Below are 26,853 nucleotides of genomic sequence, written 5' to 3' on the forward strand. Positions count from 1 at the left end.
TAAAGATATTTCTTCCATGCCTTAGTCTAAAGTGCAGAAAGAAAGACTTCTGTATTACAAAAGTAACCATTGTTTTTATAGGTTTACTGCACACCTTTCTCAAGCAACTTTACTTTACATGAGTTTTGGGTTGACCTCTTATGCCAGTTGAAATCACTGTTCAGATACATAGTTAGTTATGACTATCAGTAGGAGAATCTATATATTTCACAGCATGGATTTCTCTAGGAATAAAGGCTCTTGTGCAAAGGCAGTACTATTATGATGAATGTCTAGACTGATTATTAAATACAGTGCTAATATACATGGTTTTAACTGGGATAATGCAAAAAGACATTTTGGTAAATAAACATAAATATAAAAAGAACAATTTAGCACTTTTTCCTTTTTCTTTTTTTTTGTCCCCAAACTGATTGGTCCAAGGTCTTTAGTGGTCTTCTATGGTTCTTTCTCAAATTGTCTCAAACCTGCTGAGAAAGAGAAAGATTAAAGATGGCTTGAAACAACCCAAAGATATATCTAAAACAGAGAAGTCATGGTCTAGATTAACAGCATGTAAGCAGGCAGGACACAAGCTGAGTGCTGCTCTGCTTCAAAAAAGAGTGGGAAGACAATCCTGGTTTGCATAGCTCTAAACCAGTAAGAACAGCTCACAGCACACCATACCTCTGGCTTTGCAGGCAAACGTGAAGAAAAATGCACATATAGAAAACCACTTTCTATATTCATATAGAACCACTACTCTATATTCTAGAAACCCACCAATTTCTATATTCAATCCTTTCATTCTTAGTGAGGAGTTGTGGATGCTGCAAGGCATCTTTAAAGCTCTTAAATTGCTCAGTGAATTTGCATTCTTCCCCATTGGTCCTTAAGCACCAAAAAGGTTTCATTGGTTTTATGTGGAGTGTTTTCAATTAAAAAAAAAAAAAAAAGAAGAGGGCAATTTTGCTGGTTTCTTCCTGTACAACTAGGTCGTGTTTCACAAACTAGTGGTTTCAAAAAGGCAGTAGTAAGACCATTTTTGCCTTGAGAAGATATCAATGCACAGCTACAGCAAAAACAGTGCTGCTGCTGAAGGTGTTTGAACTTCACTCCAGTCTGGGTGTGCAGGAGCACAAGACTCACAGTCAGCCAGAGGAATTATTTTTAACAATCAGCACTGCTGCATTTTCCTCAGCCTTCACCATGCCCCAGTGGCTGCATTTAAAATCAGGTGCAGGGCTCGTTCTCAGAGGGACTGAAATGTTCTGTTTCTGCTCAAATAATGTTGCTGCAACAGATTGACTTTTGGGGTTCCTGCTCTCTGCTCAGGGAGGGCATATCCATTGCCACTGCAGCCTTCAAAAGAACCTTTCCCAGACGCCTTACATTTGCTATAATTAGATGACTGTGCCATTTTTCAGCCCTCACACAGCTTAATGATGCTCTCCAGCTGCAACAAACATGTTCTACGTGTCACTTGAAAAAGGCTTTGCAAGCATGGCTGATGCACTGCTAGTCCTCAGTCCTCCCAGAAAGATGACTTAGGTTTATTTCTCAAACATTCATGTTTTGATGATATTGTAATGGAGCTTTTGAAAGGCAAAAGCATAAAGAGTGGTTATTTTGGCATAAGTGTTAACAGCTGTAGAATTTGAAAACACAGTAACACCTGTGTGAAAACGTGGCAATGTTTCTGTATTGTAATATGTATTATAACTACCTCTGTAGGAGGCAAACAGGAGACTCAGTATGCATTACAATATAGAGACAGGTGCAATGTATGCACCTGTCACATGCAGGTGCCTTGTTAGAATTACTTACCATTAGTCTCTGATTTTTTCCCCGTAGCTGATACCTGTTTTCAAAAGTGAAAACCCATTATTAAAATTGAATATGGGAAAGCATTGCTAATTCTAACAGGAAAAAAGTCAACTCCATGCAAAGGACAGAGGACTACACATAACACAGCTCTGCCAAAGAGGAATATAAAAGTTATACACTGCTTTTCTGCACATCACTGCACTTTCATTGATAGATAAAAGGCAGGTTAGCAACAGAAGACATGTAGAGGCCTAATTCCAGCTGACTGTATGAAAGTGAATGACACCTTCCCCCTAGAAAGCCTCCAAGAGGTATTTTGTTACCTTAGAAGAAGCAGCTGGCTTCTCAACTGACTGCTTCTCCCAGAGATTCCGTTTGCCAGATACATCTCCTGGTTTTAAATCCTGTGTTTTGAATGTCAGAGAACATAAACTAACGTTAGTTCAGGTTTATTTGAATCTGTTCAAGAAAAACTTAGAATGCAACTTCCTCATAAGAAAAGTTGAGGAACATCCACCAGTGGTGAATATTACATTGTCTATCAATTCCTGGGGAAAAGGAGGGCTACAAATCAAAACAACATAGGCTAGGCTAACTGCAATGCACCTGCTTAAGGACAGATGGATCGATAGGTACCTCTGTGGATGGCAAACAAGAGACTCAGTGTTGGACAGAAGTACTCTCCTCTTCAGAAAGTATTCCAGTCCTGCATGGTTTCCAGAATCTTGTTCTTGCCATTCATAGGGAGGCAGTTTCCTGCACATGAGGCTTTCTAACTCTAAAATGCTCAGTGATGAATGGGAATGGGATTTCTGCAAGAGATATTTTCACCCAACAGAAATCCTCTAGGACTGATCACAATTTGTGGCTACAGTGAGTTGCTAATGGTTAAGACTTGAAGACAATTCTGTACTTCAAAAACCTAGTTCAGCAGTAATAGAGGAAGGAAGAGAACAATAAAATTGCAGTTGACCTTCTCACAAAACCACTTGCAGTGGACCTTATTACTAAACCACTTCCATAATCCCGAAATCATATGAGATTTGTGATTTAGGTTCACCATACAACTAATTGGGATCTTTATTCCCTCTGCTTTGAATTCAATATTGTTCCAAAACCCACAAGAATCTTGATGGTCACAAAAACTATGAACATTCCTTTATATTGGTGGAATGTGATGGGGTTAGGAAGTTCTTTGCCAACTAAGAAATTCTAGGTTTCCCTTTGATTTATCCTGGTTAAAAGAAAATAAAAGTCACACATTATAGATGTATATTGTTCTTCATAGTCAATTATAAACAGGTTTACCTGACCAACTTAGCAAACAGACCCTCAAAGAAGAATAGGAGGAGGGCAGGTTCCTTCAAGCAGAGATATTGAAAGAAGAAAGAACAATCTATTGAGAAAGAGGGAAATTAAGACATAGATAGAAACAGTTGGCTGAGGGAAAAACAAGAGGTTAGTTTTACATTATCTAAAAGATGCAACTTAAAAGAAAGCGAGAAAAATCTAGAGGCAAATTCTATGCTGGTTTTCAGCAGTTTTGATTAAATGCAATGACCACAATGACCACAATGACTGGTCATTGTATTTAATTAATTGTATTTAATTAATATTCACATCCATAAGGGCACAATCTCCATGTTGCTACCAGTAAATACTGACATGAGAGACAACACAGCAAATTTCAAGCTCCTCTTTGGGACAAATAGGAGTGTGAATTGAGAAAGCATTTTTCAGGCTGCACCTCTTATAAAGGGTAACTGGACTGGCAGAAAACCACTATCCTTTCCATAAGGATATGGAAAGAAATCAGTTCCTTAATAAAATCCTAAAGTTGAATCATTAACACCATGAGCAATACCCTGCCATTCTCCAATGTTAGCACTTACAGCTCCATCCTTACCTATTTCTGCACAGTGCTGCTTCCCACACTCCCATCTTATTACTTTGATAGCATTTTCTGCTCTGATTCTTTCTGAAGTAATGAACATGCTAAAGGACCTTCACTAGAAATTACATTTAGGGTCATAAAGAAGTAAATTACTTTGGTTGTGTTTTAAAATATACTTGGAAGATTTTACAGGGCAAGGATCAAAGGGCAAGTACTTCATCCAGGGTCTATGACTGATAATTTCTAAATTAATGGTAAGCTTTTCACAGGTAGCAAATCAATGCCCTTCTCTACCAGAGAAGCAGTTCCCTGAGCACTGTCTTTTTGGGCACCCATGAGCTTTAAGGTGAGAACTGCCCTGTTTCATTTTCACCTTTTCTGACTACCCAGGAGTCAACAGCCAGAAGGCCTCTGTGAGCTTCCAAGAGGACATGAAGCAAGGTTTCTCCAAAGACCACCAGCTGGTTGAGGAAGCACCATCACCACCTCTGCCTGAGGAGAGAACCCACCTACTGATGAGATGGTTGTTGCAAGTTAACTTACAGAAGGTTTTGGAGCAGGTGATTTGTTGCTCTCTGGGGTCTTGGTTAACCACTCATTGATACGACTGGAGACACCAACCTTCAGTCCAGCAGTTTCCTGCAATATAGTAAAATCTAATCAGAAGATTTTCAGAATAGCTTTTGCTATGTTTTTCGTGGTTTAAATTTAAAAGCAAAGCCATAATATGGAGGTCCTCATAGAGTCCATGGCTAGCTCAGTTATCCTGTGTGCTCTGAAGGTATTGTCCCTATGAACTGCACAGTACTAGTGCCCTCTAGACTTCAATCATGATAAACGTGGACTGACAAAATCATTTCCACTTTGCTGCTAACCCAGGAGTAAATGTTAGACATAAACCTACTGTTTCTGTCATAATTCCAAGGAGAAAAAATCTTTAGCCTAATAGAAGAAGAAACACCAGTCTAAGTCTACATTCTTTGTTTTGTTAAACAAAAATTGTTCCAAAAACCCACACAATAGAGGAGTTAAGTGGCCTATAATTTAGAACATTAAGATAAATCTTTAAAAGGTTAGAATAAACCACTAAAATTTAATGACTGTCTGTAATAACCCACTTCAATCCCTGGCTCATATTTTTGGCTATGATGAATGCTCATCCGCTCACATCAATTTATAGAAAGATAATGTTGCCTTAAGGAATAACATAGAAAAGATAAAGGTCTCACAAATACTTCTATGCATTATCTATAAAACATCATCAGTATCTTGCCTATTTAATCCTCCTCTGCCCCCCAAAAGAATTTTTCCCAACACAAAGAATTTCTTTGTACTCTGCTTGAACTACCCAGATATATTTGTCTAAGATATCTGATGTGGCTCTGGAATGTCTCATAACTTAGCTCAGTAGGTCACTACATTCTTCCATTATACTCAATATTGCAGCCACACAATTTTGTGGGTTTCTGAGGTCCTCAAGATCCTTTGGGATATTGTTCATCAGTGATGTCAACAGGAGCAGACAGGGTTACTCACAGGAACACGAATGGCAAGGTCAGGTCCATAGCATAATTCTTTCTAATCACTATGTTAAATTAAACACATACCTTATTTGGTGTTCCTGCCCCAGAGGGTGATGAGAAAACATTTCCTTTCTCCCACATGCTCTTGATATTACGGACACCCTCAGCTGGAACGTGAAGGTCGGAAGCTGCTGGCTTAGCTGGTCTTGAAGACTTCGTGCCCTGGAAAAGAATTGAGGCCAGTTGATGTTTGGCATTAAGAGCTGGAATTGCAGTGTGGTTTGACTCTGACCAGTGCTGAGGAATGCAGCATCTGTAAGTGGTTCTAGCACTGGTCATGCAAAGATGTAAAGGAGTACCCAGCTCAAAAATGCCAGGGAGAATCTCTCTCCTTTATGATCTCCAGTTGCACCCTCGACACAACTGCAGTAGCTAATATTTTTGCAATTAGCACCTTCCTAAAACCCATGACAAACTATAGCTCTGCACACAACTGCTCCAAGCCTTTCATTTTGACTCTTTCAAGTCTTAGCACTTGCATCCTGTAAGCCTGGCTCTCTTAGGGACACAGCTAAGGAAATCCTTATGCAGAGGCAGGCAAAAAAGGCAGCTCTGTCATTCAGCATCAGACTCTGCTCCATCTGACCTAGACAACTTAAGCTCACAACACAGGATTCTAGCAGCAAATTTCAGCAATTGCAGTATATTTGGAATAAGGTGTTCTTTTAGTACAGGATTCTAGCAGCAAATTTCAGCAGTTGCTGTATATTTGGAATAAGGTGTTCTTTTAGAGAGTGAGGAATTGGCTCATCTAGGTTTTTGACAGCATCTTTTGCATGGTTACTATAAACACCAGACCAAATTCCTCCTCTTTCTTCTTTTCTTTTTCCTTTTGTACATTTTACACATCATAGATTTGTTGAGCATAAGAACCTGTACGAGCTGAGGCTTTGCCTCTCTAGTTGCAAAGCAAGTCAGATTTTACAGCTTTTGGAATAACCAGAAATTCTGCAAAGGAAATATTTCAAGTCAGATGGGAGCTGCACATGGCTGTGAATCCACATTGCCTTCCCCAACCATAAAGCTGTGCTGTTCACTAACTGAATAGAGCACAGCCCTACTGAAAAGACTGGAGAACCTAATATAAGCTGCTGCATGTGCTGGTCCAATGTTTATGGGTTGACAAACACTGACTTCATTGGTACATAAATTTCTTCTGACAGATCAAGCTGTACCTCCAATCCATTCACTCTCTTTAATAAATTTAACATTTAACCCCAGTGCCAAATCAAAGCTCTGTCTTGTTCAGAAAAGGCATGGAGTGAAGCAGAAGGACAGAAGTTCTGTGTCTCTGCTTTGATGATACAGGGACTACTGGGTGCAGTGTTGGTATTCATCTCTCATGGAGGGGTTTGAGCTACCTTCAACTTGACATAAGTGCTAGAGGCAAGTCCTGTCATCTCTGCACAGTTTTTACTGGGAACTGACACACAGTATAAAACTCTACAGCACTGATAGGTTTGCTAGTAGAAAGATTAAAGGGGCAGCAATCACAGAAAAATAAGCCTTTGTTAATTATCTTTAATGACTAAAGTTTTCTTTAAGCTAAAAGATATTAAAGCCCAACCAATCAGCATCTTAATGAAATAACATGTTTAGACTCTATATGCAAATAAGAGAAGAAAAAAAAATCCACCAGGGAAGAAAGGAGTGCTATACCTTAGTCACAGCTATCAAGATCATATCCTTTTTGTATGCTGTCCTATTCCCATGACACTTGACAACCACTACATCCACTAAACCTGCTATAGTAACTCATAGTTTTCATATTGCCTGTACTCAATGATTTATAAAAACAGCTAAAATCCCCAGAAGGACAAAAAAACCAAACTCTATTTTCCCTTGGACTATGAAGAGAAAAAGCCCTCAATTCTGGCTCCTAGGCACATTATTAACCACTAGTTGTCAAAAACACCTGGAGTCAAATTCTACATTTTTTTTGTACTTATACTACTCTCATCAGCCAGGAAGAGAATGCAACTGGCACACAGGAGCTGCTGATTGAGTCCTGCAAGAGCTACTCCAAGCTTACAAAGCAGAGTAAATTGTGGCATGAAAGGGAAGACACAAATCTGAGGTTTTGTTTAGGTACATATCTAGATGTTGTTTTTAGGTGTGCCTCAAGCATTTTGTTCCTTAAATCACGTTAAAGAAGAGTTTGCGACCAAAAAATCCCAGCAATTCTTGAACAGTAAAACATAGGTTGATTAAAAGCCCAAAAGCCATTCATAATTAGATCCATTGTGACCTGGAATTAACTTACCTCAATTGCACTAGTGTATTGCTCAAGTCTACTGTCAATCTTTGAGACAACTGCTGTTGTCTGGGTGGGCTTCATTCCACTGCAGGAAGTAGAAAAGAGAGAGAAAAGGGAGAAAGAGATTATTATTCCCTCCAATTAAGCATTGCTGTTTGGACTGAGCTTACTGTTTCTTTGCTTTACCTCTTCTGAGCAGATTTGTTCAAAAATTCTGTTCGCTCCTCTATCTAGAAAAGAGAGAAACAAAAGCTTCAAGTTCAAAGTCAATAAGAAGGCAGCCTGTGCAAGGCCAGGCTAAAATGTGTTTTAAATGTCAAAAAGTCAATCTGAAAGAGCTACATTCCAACAGAAATCATCACAGACACACACAGAGGTTTTATAGAGAGGAGCCTATTATGCTACAGATTCATAAAGGTGGATATCTTTTATGCAGGAACTTTTTCATCCTACAGAGTTCTTCAGGACTTCATTTGTAACAAGGGAATGAACAACCAGCACAGAAAGGAGAAAAGGGAAGAAGTTTATCTTATGAAAGAGTTGATATGCACAAAAATCCATGTCATCCTCATCTGCCACATAACAGCAAGTATGTATCTCTTGAGACAACAGCAAATGTAATAGTTTTTCTGAGCTGAGACACCAGCCTAGGCCAGGTTTGGAGCTCAGCCACATACCCTCTCTCATCCATGTTTTTGCAGGACACTAATGATTTCATCTGAGCTCCAAAAAAACTACCAGACTGTACTCTGCTCATGTTGAAGCAGAGTCACTGCTGAGCCAATATCTACCAGCAGTTATTATACAAACTGGTATCCTACATTTCATCATCATTTTCTACTCTGTGTACAGGAAAATATTGTCATGTTTCCAGGGAAGAAGAATCACAAAAGTCTCATATGAGTTAGGTCAAATCTCTCAATATTTTGAAAACTAAAAGACTCCATCCCTTAACAAAGTTTTAAAACGTTTTGCAACAGGGGTGTGTGTATGTGTCTATGTGTCTATTTGAATTCTGGGTCAAGAAATACTTTCATCAAGCTTCCTCAATTCTCTTCCACATTGCATTGTTCCATTTCTCATCCCAGGCTCTAGGTTACACTTAAAAATAAAATGTATGCATGTAACTCCAGGGGATTGAAATCACTAATAATTAGCCTGGCTGGATTCCTGGGGATTACCCAGTCTTAGTAGGGGTTCTCCATTTTCAGTTGGACAAGGAGTAACTGACTCAAATTGAAGGAGGGGAAATTTAGGATACATCTTAGGAGAAATGTTTTCCCTGTGAGGGTGGTGAGACACTGGCCCAGGTTGCCCAGGGAGGCTGTGGCTGCCCCAACCCTGGCAGTGTTCACAGCCAGGTTGGATGAGCCTTGAGCAACCTGCTCTGGTGGGAGGTGTCCCTGCCCAGGGCAGGGGTTGGGGCTGGATGATCTCTAAGGTCCATTCCAACCCCTAAAATTCTATGATTCTATGAATTTACTTTAACAGTGACTGGTGTGGCACTTATGCCTCTAAAATAAGGCAATGTGAGCCATTTCTTTACATGGGTCTCCTCAGTGCCTTTAGCATCTAGGCTCTACCAGAATACTAAATCCCACCAAAGGGCATGCATGGTTTATTTCTCAAGCCTTTATAAGCAAAAAGGCAGTTCACTTCAGTGCAGAATTTGCCAAACAAGCTCACTGGAGGAACTCCAGTTAGCATCCAGCCAGCTCAAAGGCACCTCCAAAGCTCTAAATATTTAGAGAGATATATATATACAATTTACAGAGTGATTTATGTTAACAGTTTTAGTTGCCAATATAGGATCCAAAACCAGTCCTGAGTGGAAAGCTGGGCTTGGCTAGGCTAGGTCGGCACTGCTTCAGAGAGCTGATGGCACAAGGTGGCAGCAGGACACCAACAGAAGCATCAGCTCGCCTGTGGTAAAGAGAAGAGTCACTGGCTCACCCGCAGGAAACACCACCAGCATTGCCATTAAATCACCAAGGAAATCAATTGCTTAAAAGCTGATTAAAACTTTCCCTCAATGCTGATTTCTAGATCCTAACCAGCAGTGCATCAAAACTGTGAGTTACACCAGCAAGAGCTGCTCTGTCCCTGCCTGCATCAGTGAAACCCTGGCTGGCAGCAAGGAGCATCTCAAAGAACCAGAGGAAACACCACCAGCATTGCCATTAAATCACCAAGGAAATCAATTGCTTAAAAGCTGATTAAAACTTTCCCTCAATGCTGATTTCTAGATCCTAACCAGCAGTGCATCAAAACTGTGAGTTACACCAGCAAGAGCTGCTCTGTCCCTGCCTGCATCAGTGAAACCCTGGCTGGCAGCAAGGAGCATCTCAAAGAACCAGGGCTCAAGGTAATCGTTGGATAATTCATTTATGCATCATCTATTTCGGGTAATGAACTGAAAATCCACTTGAAATATTACAAAAGGGACATTTCTGGTGAGATGCAAGCAGTAGACTCTTCATAGTCTCCTGTGTGTAGGTAGGAGAGATGTTCTCAGCTTCAGTAGGCACTGGTGGAAGAGAGGGATAACTGGGAGGGAAGCATGACATGTTCTTGGGGTTGTAGTAAAAACACAAAAAAGTGAGGTCATTCTTTACCCACTGCAAACAGCAGCTCTCAAAGCACCTGCTGTGGTAGCAGGACTAAGTCAGGGATTGTTCAGAACAGGAGAATGAGGAAAATAAACAGGAAAGAAGAGTAAGGAAACAACAAAGTCCTCTGGCTGACAAAGCCAGATGTCTTGTGTGCAGGGATAACACATTTTCTGCACATTTATATGAGAGTTTGTTCTAGAGCATCTTCCTCAAAACATGGTGTGCATGAAACAGAAGCACACACTGAATATATTTAAAACACACACAGCTGTATACACACATGCATTCAACATAAAGTCAAATACATTTAGACTGCACAGCAACATCTAAAGGCCATTTATCCACTGCACACCACACAAACTCCATGCAAAGAAGTTAAAATGTTTGCCACATACAGTAAAGAGTATTACAAAATAGATCTGTAAGAGAAACAGGCAAAGCAAAGTGGTTAGCACAAAAAGCAAGATATTTTCTCCATTTGAAACTAGGAAGTAAGAATAATCTTTTTGCTGCATACGTTTTAACAGGCTCTTGTTAAACAGCTTTGACTATATTTTGTCACCAAAGCCTCTGACACAGAACACACACATACACAAAAAAAGTCAACCTGCCAACTACTTAAATTATGACCAGAGAAAAAGAACAGGCTGCATCTCTCCCACCTAACCTCAGCTGCTTCAAAGTTAAGCAGTTAGCCAAAATTACTCCTTTTGGTTCTGTCTATAATCAGTGGAGAGGCAGAGAAACTCACCTCACCCTAGTTTGGACTGTTTGTCTGCTGGGAGTGGTTCTTGCTTTGTTAGCCACCAAAGAAGCTTAGATTGGATATCAAAATTCCTAGATGGATACCTGTCCTTCTGCTGGTAAAGTTAGATGAAATGAAACAATTGGACATAATCCAAACCCACATGGATCCTCACAGCTGGTTAGGGCCTTATTCAAAGGGGGCAGCACACACAGGTGGCAAAAAGTAAATTCAGCAAGATGTTATAGAGATACACATATGCATTTATCCACATTCAATATCATACAGACATCTTTTGTTTGCTGATTGTGCAAGAAATCTCTTGCCAACTAAAAGGGCAATTGAAGTGTGGGTGTCAAAGGGCTCTGTCTTCCATCTGTACCTGCTTCAAGAACAGAAACAGACTGGAAAAAGAATGAGTTAAAACATGAGACAATGATTTGAGAAACAAAAAAAAAATCAAAAAAAAATCAGTATTTCCAGTAAATCTTGTTTCCTACAAAGGTATTAAACAAGTCTTAGGAATTCTAAACTGTGTATTAGATACTATGCAAAAGAAACTTGTAAGCTGGGATATAGAAAAATTCTTCTTAAAAAATCGATCAGAGAGGAAGGGGAATAAATAATGCATACAGAAACCCCTGTATTATTATAGCTTTCCTTCATATCCAGCATGTGGAAGATCCTAGTGGAAATCAATTTAGCCCCTGTGAGTAGAAAGGCTTCTCCTTATCCTCCCTGAGTGGCTCACATGCTCTTTCACTTCATTAAGCTCAGTTATGCTTTTTCCTGCTGTCAGCAACATCTGAGCAAATTGTGCCAATTTAGTCCAGTTTACCTACCAGACTAGAGTGCTGCCATCAGCATCAAAGATGAAGGAAAACAAATATTACAAATACTGTTCTTAACACTCTATTTTCCCTCTGCTGCAAGAGGAGCTCATGTAGGAAGAAGTGATTGTGTGGAGTCTCATTCTTTCCGGTCACTGCTCCAGCTCTCAGGTACTGAGAGCAATAATGAGATAGGACAAGGCAGGTTTTTAAGGAAAAAAAAGTCCTATCTTCTGGCTTAGCTGTCAGCATTGCCTTGCAGAAAGTGCTGGGAGACATTTTCTCCAAAGACAGATGATCTTCCAGTCTCCTGCATTGCTTTCTGTAGTGGTGGAATTCACAACCAACAGGAGACTTGGTATTGAAATATCCTGTTCTCCCCTGATTAACCTAGTGAGTAGTTACACAAGAAGTCAGTAATGCTCGTTCTCAAAAAAAAACATGAGGAATGAACTTGTCTAAAAAGCAAAATGAACAAAGATTATTCAGGAAATCTCATTCTTTGAGTGCAGCATCCTTTGCATGAGCAAAACCAGGGAAAGCACAAGCTAGAGTCAGATGGGAGAGCAGGAAAAGATGCTCCAGAATCTGTCCTCATTTCAAAAAATAACAAGATACAGGGCAGAGGTTGAACAGAGGTTTGGTACTGCTTCTGCCCACAGGGACTCCACCCAGCCCTGAGAAATCCAAGTTGCTTCATCCCTGAGATAGTGATGAACTTGGCCTGTGTTTGCTTTGCATGCTTTCTCTTCACTGTCCCTTCAGAAAGGACCAGTCCTCATGCTGTCACTGGGAGGAATCTATGCTGCAGTAGCTTTGCATCTCAGGTTTCAGGGAAATACTGTATATAACAGTTAAAACAACTGTCAACACTGTGCAGGCTGTGATTTATTAGAGGCCAGTCTAGATAATATTCATAGAAGGTCTTTCTAAATATAAGCATGTATGTATGTTATGTCCATGTTTGCATACATACATCTATGCAAGCATGAGCCATGGAATATGTGGAGAGAAGTTGCAGATCTTTGTAGCTCAATTTGGAGTCTGATTATCCATGCCCTGCCTGATGGATGGATGCAGAGCCCATAAGATGCCAATATGCCATGCTGCTTCTCAGTTTATGTCCCTTCTTTCCTTTGTTCTTGTAGTTCACCCAGGATCAGCATGCCTTACTTCCCTCACCTAAGGCACTCCCAGGAACTTCTGCATTTTTCCTGAAAACTTAACACATCAAGAAGGACAGGAAAGGGGAAAAAAATGCTTTGCCAGATTGTGATCTCGAGGAAGTCAGAATGTGCATATTTACCATATGGTATTTTTAGACTAAGCCTCCCTTTCTTCATTATTAATTCCAACCACCCACCCCCAATTGTGTATTTGGGGTTCTCACATGATTTGTGCCACATCTAGTGGGATGATATATTCATCAAGGGAGAAACCATGTGCCAGATGCTTTACAAGTCAAAAGATAACTTGAGCAGTAAGTAATAGGCAATGAGAGTTGTGTACCAACCAGGTTAGACCAGCCTGAGTAGTGTGTCCAAATTAAATGTAACAAAATATACTATGCTCTAATAACTGGATTTTGATATCAAATTTCACACCAGGCTATTAAATTGAGGTTGTTCTCTCCTCAGCTGTTGACCACAGAAAGCCAAGAAACAGTGCAGGGTGTGAACATATCTACTCTGGCCACCCACAGACACTGGAATGGAATCTGTGCATTATCACTGGTTTCTCAGAGAGAGAAACAGAGAAACAGAAAATATGTGCAGAGTTGCAGATATTAGGTTTTGTGACAAAAAACTTCTACCTAACAAGCCATAAAAAACCCAGCAGCAATTATGAAAATTAAAAAACATATTGTATCTTGGATGCTTAATGACATTTGGAAAATTTCAGCTTTCCTCTAAAGTTACTTAGTAGAATTGTGTAGCAGCTGTTCAAACGTTATCTGAAAGCTATAAACCTCCTGCCAAATCTAGTGTTGTTTCCCACTTTCCCCAAAATTATGATCTATAGCTTTCTATTTGGTGTTTTCAAGTATAATTTTCTCTATTCTGAGCTTTCTAGGAATTAAGCTCCAAGTGTATGTCAGAAAAGACATCTCAATAAATGGAAAAAAAGAAAAGGAAGCCCTCCCAGGAGGGCTGGGAAGAAGTATTTATAGTATCTGGTTTTAACATGATATTTAGCAACCAAAATGGCAAGACTAGATTTATCTAATAGGAGCAAATTGTGAAGCTTGGCAATCTTCCTTTGCAGCTGTATGTATTTTGTCCCAGTGTTTCAGGTCCAAATGTGTCTTAGAATTCAAAGGCAAGTCCATTCACAAGCATTTGGACACTGTATTTGCTAGAACTGGACCCAAAACAGTACAGACCTGAATATCCAGATCAGATCAAAGTGCAAGTGGAAATCATTTCATTGATTTATCTCACTTCCAATGTAATGTAGGCCACAGAAGACCATTTGCATAGTCCTGCAGCAACAGAAGGCTGGTTTTGTTTTCTTGTTATATAAGAAAATGAAAACCAGCCTAGTACTATGGATGTTATTTTTAGGGGGATTAGACATAAACTAGAACTCAAATATGGGTCAGTTTCAATGAATGATGTTTAGGTTGAATATACTTAACAACAAAGAAATCTGGCAAGGAAGAAAATAATTGGGGATGTGGAAGGAGTGAGAGAATATTTGCAACTGGATGATCTTAGAGGCCTTTTCCAAGCTAAATGATCCTATGACTCTGCTCCAGTTCACAATGCACTCCTATAACAAATCAACATTAAACAAAAATACAGTAATACAGTTCTAAGTTTCCAAAATAATTTCTGTGACTCTGCTCCAGTTCACAAAGCACTCCTATAACAAATCAACATTGAACAAAAATACAGTCATACAGTTCTAAGTTTCCAAAATAATTTTCTCTTGAAGGTGAAGATCCTTTTTTTGACATTTTTCATCAACAAGAATAGAAAACTCCCAGTCTAAACTCTATTTTCAGAAAGATTCTCTAATTTTCAATCATCGACTATTTCCAGAAAGATTCTCTAATTTTCAATCATCCCAGTGAATGAAGTCTTTCAGCTAAAGGTTTCAGGCTGAAGTCTGTCAAAGCATTTTCCTAGGTCTGATTTCAAGTATTTCTGCACTGTACTGTATAGATGTTAGTGGGGATGTTACCTTGAGAGATGAACCTTTAGGACTGAAACATTTAAATGGCTTCTTGTCTTCTGATACACCATCTTCTGGCATCTTCTGACGTTTCTCAGCAGCTTCAGCCCTTCTTCTTTCAATCTCTTCCTTCATCCTCCTCTTTTCCTCCTTGAAAAATAGGAATGGTCACTTATTCTTTCAGAAACTACATCACCATTACAGCACTGTGCAATCCTGCAAACTTTTGCCAGATTTTCTAAGAACAGAATTTTATGCCAGTCAAAAAGGTTCAGTGACCTGTCTGAAATCTATCAACATATTAAAGCTATTCCATCACATCATTAAGAATGTCAGGAAGACAGCTAGTCTGTGCTGCTTTTATGTCTCTGCACAGAAAATTCACAAAACCTATTGTCAGATAGTGCCACTTAAAGAGAGGAAAAAGCACTTTTATATAAAGACTCAAATTCAGGTTTTCTGTATTCTCATGTATCATAGTAAGACAAGCTCTTCTGTCCATCTACTCTGTGCCAAGGTTAATACTTCCCAAGGGAAAATCAATAGGTGCCTGAAAAACCAAAGATTCCTTTCAAAAAGGTGAGTTTTACTTCACAAGCTACAAGTCAAACCAGAAGCCCTCAAAGCACCACCATTGTGAGCACTGGGTAGTGAGGTGTGCCCAGCAAGATATTGTGCAACTCTGACATCTATTGTGCTCTGTTGTAAAGAGTTCAGTATATTAAAGGAACTGGCATTCATCTGCCAGATATTATTATTATTAATATTCATTTACCTCGTGTATACTAAACAACTAAGATGCCTAAATGATGCAGCAGAAATTTGGAAATCCTATTTGTAGAGTCCCTTGGCAGAGGAAGTACAAGAAAACAGATGTGTTTGGTACTCAATATTTAAATAGACACAAATATCTCCCTAATGAGATCTAGCCCATCATGACTATATATTACATTAGCATTCCAGCTCCTCAGCAGCAGATGAATTTTGACATATGATTTGTAATTCAATTTGTGTAATGTCAAAAAGACACCCTGAATATATTAGGAACTCTGTGGCTATAGCACTGCACCCAACATTTTGCATCCCCAAGAAGATAAGAAATTTGTGACTATTACAGATTAAATCCTGACTTGTGAAAACATATTGAAGCCCTGTCTTTCCTGAGGCTAGAATTGTAACATTTTTTGGTCTACCCTGGATGACTGAATGTTTTACCTCAGGGCTTCACTGGAGCATCTATGTGAAGGGCCTTAGGGGGAAACCATATGAGGAGCAGCTGAGGTCACTTGGTCTGTTCAGCCTAGAGGAGTCTGATCTCTCTGGCAATCAGTGACAGGACACAAGGGAATGGTGTGAAGTTTTGTCAGGGGAGGTTTAGGTTAGATATTAGAAAATGCTTCTTCCCCCAGAGGGTGTTTGGGCATTGAACAGCTCCCCAGGGCAGTGGGCACAGCCCCAAGCCTGACAGAGCTCAAGAGGTGTTTGGACAATGCTCTCAGGCACATGGGGTGACTCTCAGGGATGTCCTGTGCAGGGCCTGGAGTTGGACTAGATGATCCTCGTGGGTCCCTTCCAACTCTGAATATACTGTGATTCTCTGATATCAAATATAGCATACTTGCAGTTAAACCTGAATGTTAGAAAACAGGGTGATTTTTATGCTGGGTAGCCTATTTGAAATCAAGGCCTCTTGCAACAGACCATCTCCTCTTAGGCACTAAGGCACAGCAGTGCCCAGAAGAGCCCAAAACCCAGAGGGCCCAGATAAAGGGTTCAATTTAAAGCAAAGCCACAGCAGTAAATCCTCATGCAGCAAAAGCAGACCTAAGAATGAGAAGCACCTTTGGCCTTTATGTTTGGGTTCAGTCTTGCCTTCCTTATTACATGCTTTTTCCTCACCTATGAGCCAGTCTCTCCTAGCCTCATTCTGCCCCTCTGTTACATACAGACCCATCATCCTTCAGCCCCACCACCTTCTTTTGCCTCGTAGTGTCTCTGCAGACAACACTGTGAATAGTTATCAGCAAATTCAAGGACAGTGGAAGTAAAGTAGCAACAACAGAATAAAACCCAATACTTCATACTTTACACTCACCTCCTCTCTGACTTTTCTCTCAGCCTCCTCCTGCTTCTTCTTCTGCTCCTCTTCCTCCAGGATTTTCCGGCGTTCCTCCCTCCTTTTCTTCAGTTCATCCAGCTCTGCTGCTGCCTCCTGCTGCTTCTCCTTGAGCTTCTCGAGCTCCTCTGTCTCACTCTCTCCTCGGCGGCGACGCTGATCTTCTAGTCGTTTCAGAGCCTCCACTCCTGGCTTGGCTTCTTCAGCATTTGCAGTCCCTTTCAAACCAGAGCGGCTGGGAAAGAAACGAAAGGGAAGGTGATGCACCATGGGTTTTCCCTCCCTGGCCAGAGCCCATCACTGTTCTCCACCAACAACAGAGCCTGGCACTCAAAGATATTGCTTTATAAGACCTTTTGCTCATCGCAACTATGACCAACCCCAAACATTTTCATCAGGAGTTGATGATACTACAAGGAGCACCTTGATTGATACCACAAGGAACACCTCTCCCATCCACTGCCAGTGAGGAAGGAGTCTCACATATTTGTGTACACAGGAGCTGCACCACTCTGCCTGAGAACTTGTGCCACCTCCATTTTTAGGAGAATTCAGTAACTGAGGCTGAAATATTTAACATCTCTTGTAGCTTCAGTAAGAGGTGTCACATCTCATCGGCATCTCTGTGGTACACAGCAAACTGCTACAGTTCCACAACTCTGCTCTGCAGCTTGTGTACAGAGGAAACACTCCCAAAAGGATATTGCACTTCATTCAGAAAAATAAAGCAACATAAAGTCATGATTAACTCCTCGCTGTTGTCCTTAAATCGGATAAATTTACGTACAAAATCCTCATAGCAAAAATATTATGCTATGTTCTGTGCAATAAAAGATGCACTAATCCTTTGCTTTCAAAGGCAAATAGTTTTTATAAACCCTTTAGAATAAAAGGCAAGCATCTTTGGGGACAAAAGAAACTATTTGACTTGGGAAAAACAGAGAGAAATAAGAGAGGGGAAGGAATTTTACAGCTTCAACCTAAAAAGGTTCCTATCTCATCTATAACACATATCACTGACTATCCCACCAGGTATGAACAGATAGATTCATCAGGTCTTTTTCTCACATTTTCTAGGGAAAGTATGACATTTTATTAAGGAACTGAAAATTATATATTTCTTTTCAAAGGAGAAAAATAGAAGTTTCTAACCGGCCATAATATATGAGACACAAAGGAAGAATTAAAACAAAACAAAACAAAAAAAAACCCAAACCCAAGGAATTTGAATAGGTGAAGTGCATACTTTCAACAGTGTCAACATCTAAAACATCTGGATATTAATTGCAACCAGAGTGTTGCAAAGTATAATACCACAAGACAGTACAAATCAGGCATTCCAACAATAACAATAACTGTTAGAGATGATCAGATTAGAGATGAAAAACATGAAGAACAAATATCATATAAATTTCCAATCCAGTGAATCACTCCAAGCCTGCAGAGGTGCCCTTCATTCAGAGAGATGCCTCATCCAGATGGAGTTAGCCATCTAAAACAAGCTATAGGAACACAACTGAATTATTTGTGGCTTTGATATCATAATAGAATCTACTAATAGAGTTCTCTGCCCCCACATCATCTTACCAACTCAGATGAAATTTGATTCTAGTGTGGCATGCATGATTTAGGCATTGTATCACTAAAAAAACGTGGTGAAATAGGTAACTTCATCTGTTCCAGTTCAGTACTAAGGAAGCAGCATGTGGTATTTAATTTGCAATATATTTACTTGGTTTCAGAAAGTGTTTTCTATGCAAGACTCTAACATTGCAAAGCTAAAGCTAAGGCCCTAGAGACCTGTGAATATGTGTATCCCCAGTACATTCTGCCTGATTTTCCAACCTAGAGTTACAAGTATATAATTTATATTTCCCTAATATCATGATATCTCAATCCTTTTCTGTTCCATGTCCTATTTCTGCATGGGATTTTTGCATTGTAATCATTTACACTATAAGAGTAGAACTGCAATGTCACTATCGTAAGTGTCAAGTTAATTTAAGTGGTCACAAATAAGGGCTTGCATCAGGTACAAATACCAGAAATGAACTAACACATTTTAAAATGAAAAACACATACACAATTAACTAAAGCATTGCTAGAAAACATTGGAAACTTCATTTGAAATTTCACGTAGCCCATTCAAAAACAAAATGAGGAGCAATATCTGAGGTGTGAGGTATCATTTTGGGTGTCCATCATGATATACCTCTGATTCAGTTTGCAGAGTTGCTGAGAACCCAGAATGTTCCTCTATAAGGCAATAAGTATTCCCAAAGATCCTGCACAGGACATGAGAAACCTCTGGCTATCTTAAGGCTGTCCTGCTTCATTGCAAGGTTGTAGCCTCTGTAGCAAACAAGCCCAGGAACCTCTTGGGTTTTGAGTTTGGTTTTTTTGGTTGGTTGGTTTTTGTTTGGGTTTTGGGGTGGTTTTTTACTTTACCTCTTGTTCTCTGAAGTCTGTGTTACCAGCCCATCAAGACCTGGAAGCTCTGGGCCCAAAATAGATGTAAGAGGTCACTTCTGATAAACATAATGATCTCCTTGGCAAGGGCAAATACTCAGCCTTCAGAATTAAGAGAATGAAGACTGTAACATTTGCCAAGATTCTCTTAATAAATACCCACTTTGTTTTATATCAGCACAGAAGAAATGTTAGTCCTCAGTAACTTCAGTGCAGATAGCCTCAATGAAATTAGCTATTCTCAGCTTTCAACTGATAAAAGCCAATCTAGTCTTAACATTTTTGTTTGGAGACCTCAGGTGATTATTTTGGCTTCCTTACAAAGGACATTTAAATCTGCCAGCTTATTTTATTCTCATGCTGCTCACAGGCCTTCCCCCACTGGTTCTGCATAATCCAAAATAGCAAACAATAAAGTGGCAGTAATTCTCCTGACTTTTCTCTACCTCCAGCTCCTCAGTTTTCAGCAGATTCTGGGAACCTCTGTTCCCTACTGTCGGCGTTGGAAAATGAGGATTGAGGTGCTGGGTGGAGGAAGAGTTTTGTAAGCAGCTCTTTGGTCTACGATATGAAGTTGGTTGCCAGCTTTCAGACAAGGAGGAAAAGGAAAGAAGTGGTTTGTGGGAGCCAAAAATGTCAGAACAATGTGAAAGAACATGTTACAGCATATTTAGGGCTTTTGCAGTCCTGTATGAGAATAGGGAAGAAGGTAGGTGGGAGGGGAGACGGGAAGGGGAAGCCATAAAATGGAGTTTATTCCGTATTTCTTTCTGACTGACATAACAAAAAAGACACAGAGAAAATTTTTCTTTTGCCTGTGCTATCTTATTCTGTTCTCAGTCCTCACCGTGGAGAGTTAGCCAAGTTACATTCTTTTTAACTAGTATCTGACCTGTTCATGTGAGAAAAAAAGAAAGAAGAAAGAACAGTTCCAAACAATGCCCAACACTGTGGGTGCAGGTCCTTAGAAAATAGGCCAGGAGCCCTAATTCATACCTAAAAACGAAAAAAAAAAGAAGAAAGAAGATTTCCTAACAAAGCCCAACACTGTGGGTGCAGGTCCTTAGAAAATAGGCCAGGAGCCCTAATTCATACCTAAAAACTCAACAAATGCTGGAGCCTCTGCAGATGTTGCCAACCCAGGTCTTCTACTCAGCTGCTAAAAGGTTATTAAAGAGGCTTCTTGGCACATTTGGGAAACAGTAGTAGAAAAACAGAAATAGAATAAAAGGAGTGGAAACTCAAATCTCCATGTTGCTACTGATGTCTGTCTCCCACAGGAAGTCAAGCAAATGAAAACACAACAGAAATATTTTTAGAACACCATTCCCATGTTATTGGTGGTGTGACCCACGCAGGACAGTTCTGAGCAAAGCCAATTTCCTGCTATTCCATATACAATTCTGTCTGTCTTTTGGCCTTAGGGTCTTTTTGAACTGCATTTTATTTTGAGAAAGTTTGTTTTTCCCGGAAGAATCATGAGGGGAATGCTGTGATACAATACCAAATCCCATCTGCCATGCACAGATTTCTCAAAGTGCCTGGAGAGCTTAACCTTTTCTTTGCCTGTTGTCAATGTAAAAGAGGAAAAAAGATGCAGAAGGAGAAAAACTTCGATTTCTAACCTACTCAGTCTTGGTTTTTTGAGAAAAAGGAAGAACTTCATTTCTTCTTCATGTATCCCCTGCCTTTAGGAGGCAGGATCCTTTTTAAAAAAATTTCATGAGAAATTTCTTAAGTTCATTGAATTTCCCAATTTAGCCACAAGGCAAATATTTCCTTACAATGAAAAACAAAAATCAAACTGTGACAATGCTTATAAAAAGCCAAAAAAAGAGCCAAAACCAACCAAACCAAACTCAACATTTTGGCCAGGAGAGGTTTTCACCTAACTGAAAAAAAACCCACTTTTCTAGAGAAACCATTAACTTCAAGGTTTGCCTTGAAATCAAGAGAGAAGCTCTTTCAAGAGTTACCAACTGGATTGTGCTTCATTCTGCTATGGAGATCCTAATTAAAAATGGGTGGGTAATTGGAAATAGATTACTTCAGTAGAGTCTGAGGTCTGAGTTAAAAAATTAGAGAACACAAAATCTGGGGGTTTGGCATTATTGGCCTCTGTGCAGAGGAAGGAAAACCTCAGCAAAGCAAAAAGAAGGTCCTTGTCTCTACCAAGGGAGTAAGGATATTTCCATCTGCTTTCTGTACTTCATGTTGTTACTGCAACAACGTGACTGCTGTTCATCAGAAACTACATTCCTACATACCTACAACCCAATGGATGCCTCAGCCTCTGTTGGTGTTGCCAACCCAATTCCTCTATTCAGCTGCCACAAGGTTATTAAGCAGAGACCCAGAGATGGCCCCTTGTTCTGTACAACACAAGCAAACCCAGTTCTTACTTGGAACTTACCCAAAAGCATTCTCAGTAGGTTTAAGTTTTGGAGCAGTGAGTTCACGTTCTCCATTCTGTGCTTTTTGTTCAGGAACACCTTTCTTACGATCCCAGACACTTTTCATTTCCTCTTTAGGTGCTTTTTCTTTGTCATCTTTTACCTGTTCAGGAGATACCATAAATCACAGAACAAAAACAAACAAACAAACAAAAAACAAAAAGGAGTCACAATGAGGCATTCTAAATAAAGCTGAGAAACACAGATTTCTTGGTATTCATGGGAACTGTCTTCAAAATGTCTATTTGCTTTATGGCAGAAGTAGTCTGTAAAGCTCTAAACTGTGTTCAACCATCACTCTGCTGTCCTGATCTGAATTCAAAATCAAAGCATCTTGTATAACATTATGAGTCCTCTGTGAAAATTTGTTACGGCTGTGGGGACTATGCTACCACATTGCTTCATTCTGCAACTGCATCCCAACCCTCTTCCCTCCTGCTGCAGCATCTTTCACCTGTCACCTCTTGAGATTCTGGGTTGCAAACTCTTTGGGTCTAAGCTTGTCAAGACACTCTTGCTACAAGGTTTAGGGCATTGGTGCAATAAAAACAGCACATCACCACCACTGATTGTCCATCTTGCTTGACAAAGTGCATGATCTTTTTGGTATTATAGCAGATGGATACTTTGGTGTTGTAAGAATAATGGCCAAACAAAAAAATTATCTTTATATCAGAATAAAATTTACCCTGACAGAAAGCACAATCCTACAAGGGGCTAGTCATGGGTAGTGCTACCAGCCATGAATATTTAATCCTATGAAGATTCAAACACTGGAAAACACTAGAGCAAAAATTCCCTTTATCCTTACAAAGCTTTGCCCTAGGATACTTCATAGTAATCAAGTATATTTAGTACGTGGATTTAATTCTTCACTATTCCTTCCCAGTTCCGAGCTTGAGCATTTGTCAGTACCACAGAAGGCCTTATATCAGCAGGTTGAGTCATGGCTAGATGCTGCTAAGAGCTCAAAGTGGACTGATTAAAGTTCTTTAACCTCAGGTAGAAACATTCTCACTCAGCTAGTTAAGACTACCTGCAAAAATAAACTTTCAACAGCAGCAGATGAAACATTTACCTCCAAAATATTTCTTTGCTTCCCCCAGCTCTACCATGTTGGAGGAAGATTCTACCAGGCAAGCTAGAAATACCTTCTGTGAAGAATTCATATGAAGAACTTTAGAGAATAAATACTTTTGTCCCTTGGAAGCCTGTTGCTATCCCATTTGCTAACTAGAAAGAAAAAGATCTTCCACAAGTCACATGTCTGCAAAAATATTGCTTTTATGCTCTCCTAAGCTGCACCTTGAAATAAAAATCTAGAACACACCCTTGCCCTCAAATCAAATGAAATATCTATCCTTCCTCATCAAAGAGCAACTTCTGGAATTGCAATATCTTTACCAACAAAGGATGAGTTCAGTCTTCATAGTCAAGATCCTCCCAAGGTACTGAATTAGGCTGCTGCTGAGTTAAGTCCCAAAGTCAGTCTCTGACTTTACCTGAGGCCAGGCTGTTTGCTCACAGAAACTGATAGGACAGACAATACCATGGTGGCACACACTGTACATGAGTACAGGATGGTTAAATTACTTGAACAAATTTGCTGCTGGTGAAGGATGTTGGACACAACCCACAGAGTCATTTCCTCTGTCCTGAGAACAGGCAGCAGCGGTGCAGATTTTTCTCACCCTCCCCTGCCAATGGGGCTTTAGCACCCTGATGGACAAGAGGGGAGTTCAGCTTCCACGGCCATGCATTCTTTGGCCATGATGTTGTAACTGCTACAAGTGAAGCCATTATTACTAGAAGCCTCAAGGAATAGCTTACAGTTTTCTAGGGACAGGGCTGAGACAACCAGGGCTATTCTTTGATCCTAACGAATGTCATCAGACAGTAACATCTTTTGGGTGTTCCCAAATCTGGGTAGGATTGTAGCTAGTGATCATATTCCCACCAGAATTCTCTGCTGCTTGTTAGCAATCTCCTAACCCTTTAGTCCCAGTCAGGGTGATACTGAAACCAGCTATGTTAATCGGTGCAAGATTTCACATGCCAGGATGTCTGTGTTGGGATTTTGAGAGCATAGGATTTCCTTTGCTGAGATTTTCATCAAGCCCTTTCTAAGTCTCCTTAAAAAGCCAACACTTCCAGCTGCCTGAGGTCCATTGGGGAGGGTCATATCTCTTACATCTTAATTGAAATAACTGAGAAAACTAGTATTAAAACAATATAGTTTAAAACTTAGAAGGCTGGGAAATAGCATTTCAGAAGCCAGTAGGATTTATGATAATGTGTCTGCATTTGAGAAAACCATTAACACAGCTTGGCTTCTGTATTCAAAAAGATGGCAAACTAAGATATTACAGAAACATTTCACAGCTTTTGGGCCCAATCCCTCTCCTACTAATTTTAATGCCAAAACAAAGATTGATTAGCACAGAAGCAGAAACCATTGCATCCCATTCCAAAGGCAGGCAACAGAAAAAGTTGTTTCACTTTTTCCCTAAATTACAGACTAATTCAACTTCTGCTGAATTCAGTAAAAGGGTGACTCCACTTGGAGCAGATGGGTGATACTACTGGAACTGAAACAGTTCACATGTTCTCACAAATCTTGACACCAACATAGAACAGGACCAAAGGCATGTTTAACAAATTTCCAGCTTTGTTTACTTAGATTTTAATTTTTCTGTGCACTGCTTTTTTTTTCTTTTTTTCCCTGTTAGAGTTCTATGCTAGTATTTGAGAGTTGAGATTTCTACATCTTGAGCTTGCACACCTTCAGACTGAAGCAAATCAGTTACTGAGGTTGGGGCCATCTGCCAAATTTGATTCCTTATTTGGGCTCAATTACTTGGGAGACTTAAAAGTTGTGGGCATCTGGGTCTAGGGCTTCCATGCAGAGACAACTACCATACCCAAACACCATGAGAAAAGCAACTGTTGTGGTGTGTCTAGCCAAACTGGGAGCAGGAAATACCAGAAGTCTCACATCATGAGAAAGCTTGTTCCTATGAACATTTCAGGTCACTTTTAAGAATAAAAGACTGTGCAACAGTTCAGAAAAGGAGAAAAATTTTGCTTGCTTCCTGAACTTCGAGGGCCAGGTTTTGGGCACATTAAGAAAAAACTTGTGCTTGTGTAACACAATAGCAAAAACAAAATCAGGCCATTTAGACACACTGTATTCCTTCAGGATCTTGTTCATGCAACACTGACATCCTCTTAAATGCATGAATGTTCAGAAATAGACCTCACTGAATTTGTATGTCCTTGACGGGGTGGGGAGGAGTGGAGTTAGGAGTCTGATCTTGCCTTGGTTTGGAGTCCAAGTTTGTCACTTTTTTTTCACCAGTCAAGAAGCAACAACTGAGATTTTTCAAAACACTTCGAATGCTCAGCATGATAGATACACATGCAAAAGATTTGCCTTTCAGTGGATGGGTATTCACCTTTGCATGAAAAGTGGGGTTCTATTAAGATGTCTCAGCTTGAGCATCCAAAGACAGGAAGGCTAAAGTCACAAGCAATTTTTTATGTCTTACCACTTTCCTGGAATAATCTAGCCCACTGGGTAGGGTTTAAAAGCATGGTGAGAGCTCCAGTGAGAGATGACCAAGATCTACATAAGTACAAGCAGGACAACTGTGTCTCAAGTTCCCCCCAAACCAAAGTTTGTGGTCAGTAACAGACTCCTTACATTTACTCTGATATTCAAATATTGCTTGCAAAAGTGAATATTGGAAGCTATATATATTCTGACTTCTGAAGGACTCTTATTATAATCCATCCCTTATTTTTTTATGCAGTTCTTTCCTCCACTTTCACAGTCCAGTTAATTTAGAGTGATTGTTTACTTTTTCTAGTGCACCATTCTGAAGCATCTCCACCAGGTCTCACTCAACTCTTCCCCTTACTAGAGTAATTTCTCCTAGTATCATCAGTCTTTCTCCTAGCTCATTAAGAATCTTTCTTCTAACCATCTTCATCTTCCTTCTCCATCACATGCAAAACTTACTCAAAATATCACACATTGGATGATCAAGCCAGACAACTGGACATACAGCCTTGTGACATGATTTGCCTTCAACACCCTCTGAGGGTGAGCTAAGCATCTACAGCATGTTCCAAATTAATCTGCCACTAAAGGCCCCTGGTGTGGACCCTCTACAACCCTCAATGCTTCCAAGCAGCTGGATGGGCAGCAAGCTGCCTGTTACTAGATCTTTGTGCTGTTGCTTCCTTTAAGCCACAGCCCTGGCTGAACCCAAATGGGTACAAACCTCCAAGGCCCTGACTACTCTCATCTAATTAGAAGCACAGGGTATTATGATACCTGCTGCACTGAACCAAAAGCACAGTTGCTACAACACATTGCCCATGGCTCCCTGTGTCCAGCTGTAACCTGAAGAGCAAATGTTCCCCAAATCTGAGTTACTTACCATACAGTAAAACACCATGGCACCAGCTCCTGTGTTTACAGTGGAAATGCAATGCAGTAAAATTTGTAGAATTTCTCTTTAAAACAAAAGAAGAATCTTGGGTATGCACAGTTTATATCATGGGGTATTGCAGTTTGGGAGAAAATCATTAGTTAAGGCAGTCAGGTGGTCAAAGGGCCTAGATGATGATTATTATTATTATTGTAAGAGTAGGTTTCATTCACAGGGAGAAAGTTCACAGTAAAGTGAGAGGAAACCAGGGAAGGATGATTAATTGATACTGTCCTGAAAAATTCATCCCTAGGGTGCAAACCATCCTTGTATTTATATTATTGACTGAACTGAGTTTCCTGAAATATTTGTTTGAAGACAAACAGGAATTGGTACTAAAGCCCCCAAAGAACAAAATACTTAAGCATTTATTTAATTTTAAGCACTTAAGTAGCTTCATCCCTATTTATTTCAG

General features: G+C 39.9%; 1 protein-coding gene across 1 annotated transcript in view; it reads right to left on the reverse strand.

Annotated features, from left to right (window-relative positions):
* Nucleotides 1-438: 438 nt before the first annotated feature.
* CALD1 (caldesmon 1) overlaps nucleotides 439-26,853 on the reverse strand; it is a 95,735-nt gene continuing 69,320 nt past the window's right edge. The window contains exons 5-15 of the mRNA XM_009081964.1: nucleotides 21,903-22,045; nucleotides 17,207-17,255; nucleotides 17,000-17,143; nucleotides 14,914-15,054; nucleotides 7,727-7,770; nucleotides 7,547-7,625; nucleotides 5,308-5,445; nucleotides 4,244-4,339; nucleotides 2,130-2,210; nucleotides 1,807-1,840; nucleotides 439-467 (exon numbers count right to left, since the gene is read on the reverse strand). Coding sequence (XP_009080212.1) covers nucleotides 439-467; nucleotides 1,807-1,840; nucleotides 2,130-2,210; nucleotides 4,244-4,339; nucleotides 5,308-5,445; nucleotides 7,547-7,625; nucleotides 7,727-7,770; nucleotides 14,914-15,054; nucleotides 17,000-17,143; nucleotides 17,207-17,255; nucleotides 21,903-22,045 — 978 coding nt within the window. The remainder of the gene's footprint in view (nucleotides 468-1,806; nucleotides 1,841-2,129; nucleotides 2,211-4,243; nucleotides 4,340-5,307; nucleotides 5,446-7,546; nucleotides 7,626-7,726; nucleotides 7,771-14,913; nucleotides 15,055-16,999; nucleotides 17,144-17,206; nucleotides 17,256-21,902; nucleotides 22,046-26,853) is intronic.

This window comes from Acanthisitta chloris, unplaced genomic scaffold (genome assembly GCF_000695815.1).
Source record: "Acanthisitta chloris isolate BGI_N310 unplaced genomic scaffold, ASM69581v1 scaffold2049, whole genome shotgun sequence".
Classification (NCBI taxonomy): Eukaryota; Metazoa; Chordata; class Aves; order Passeriformes; family Acanthisittidae; genus Acanthisitta; species Acanthisitta chloris.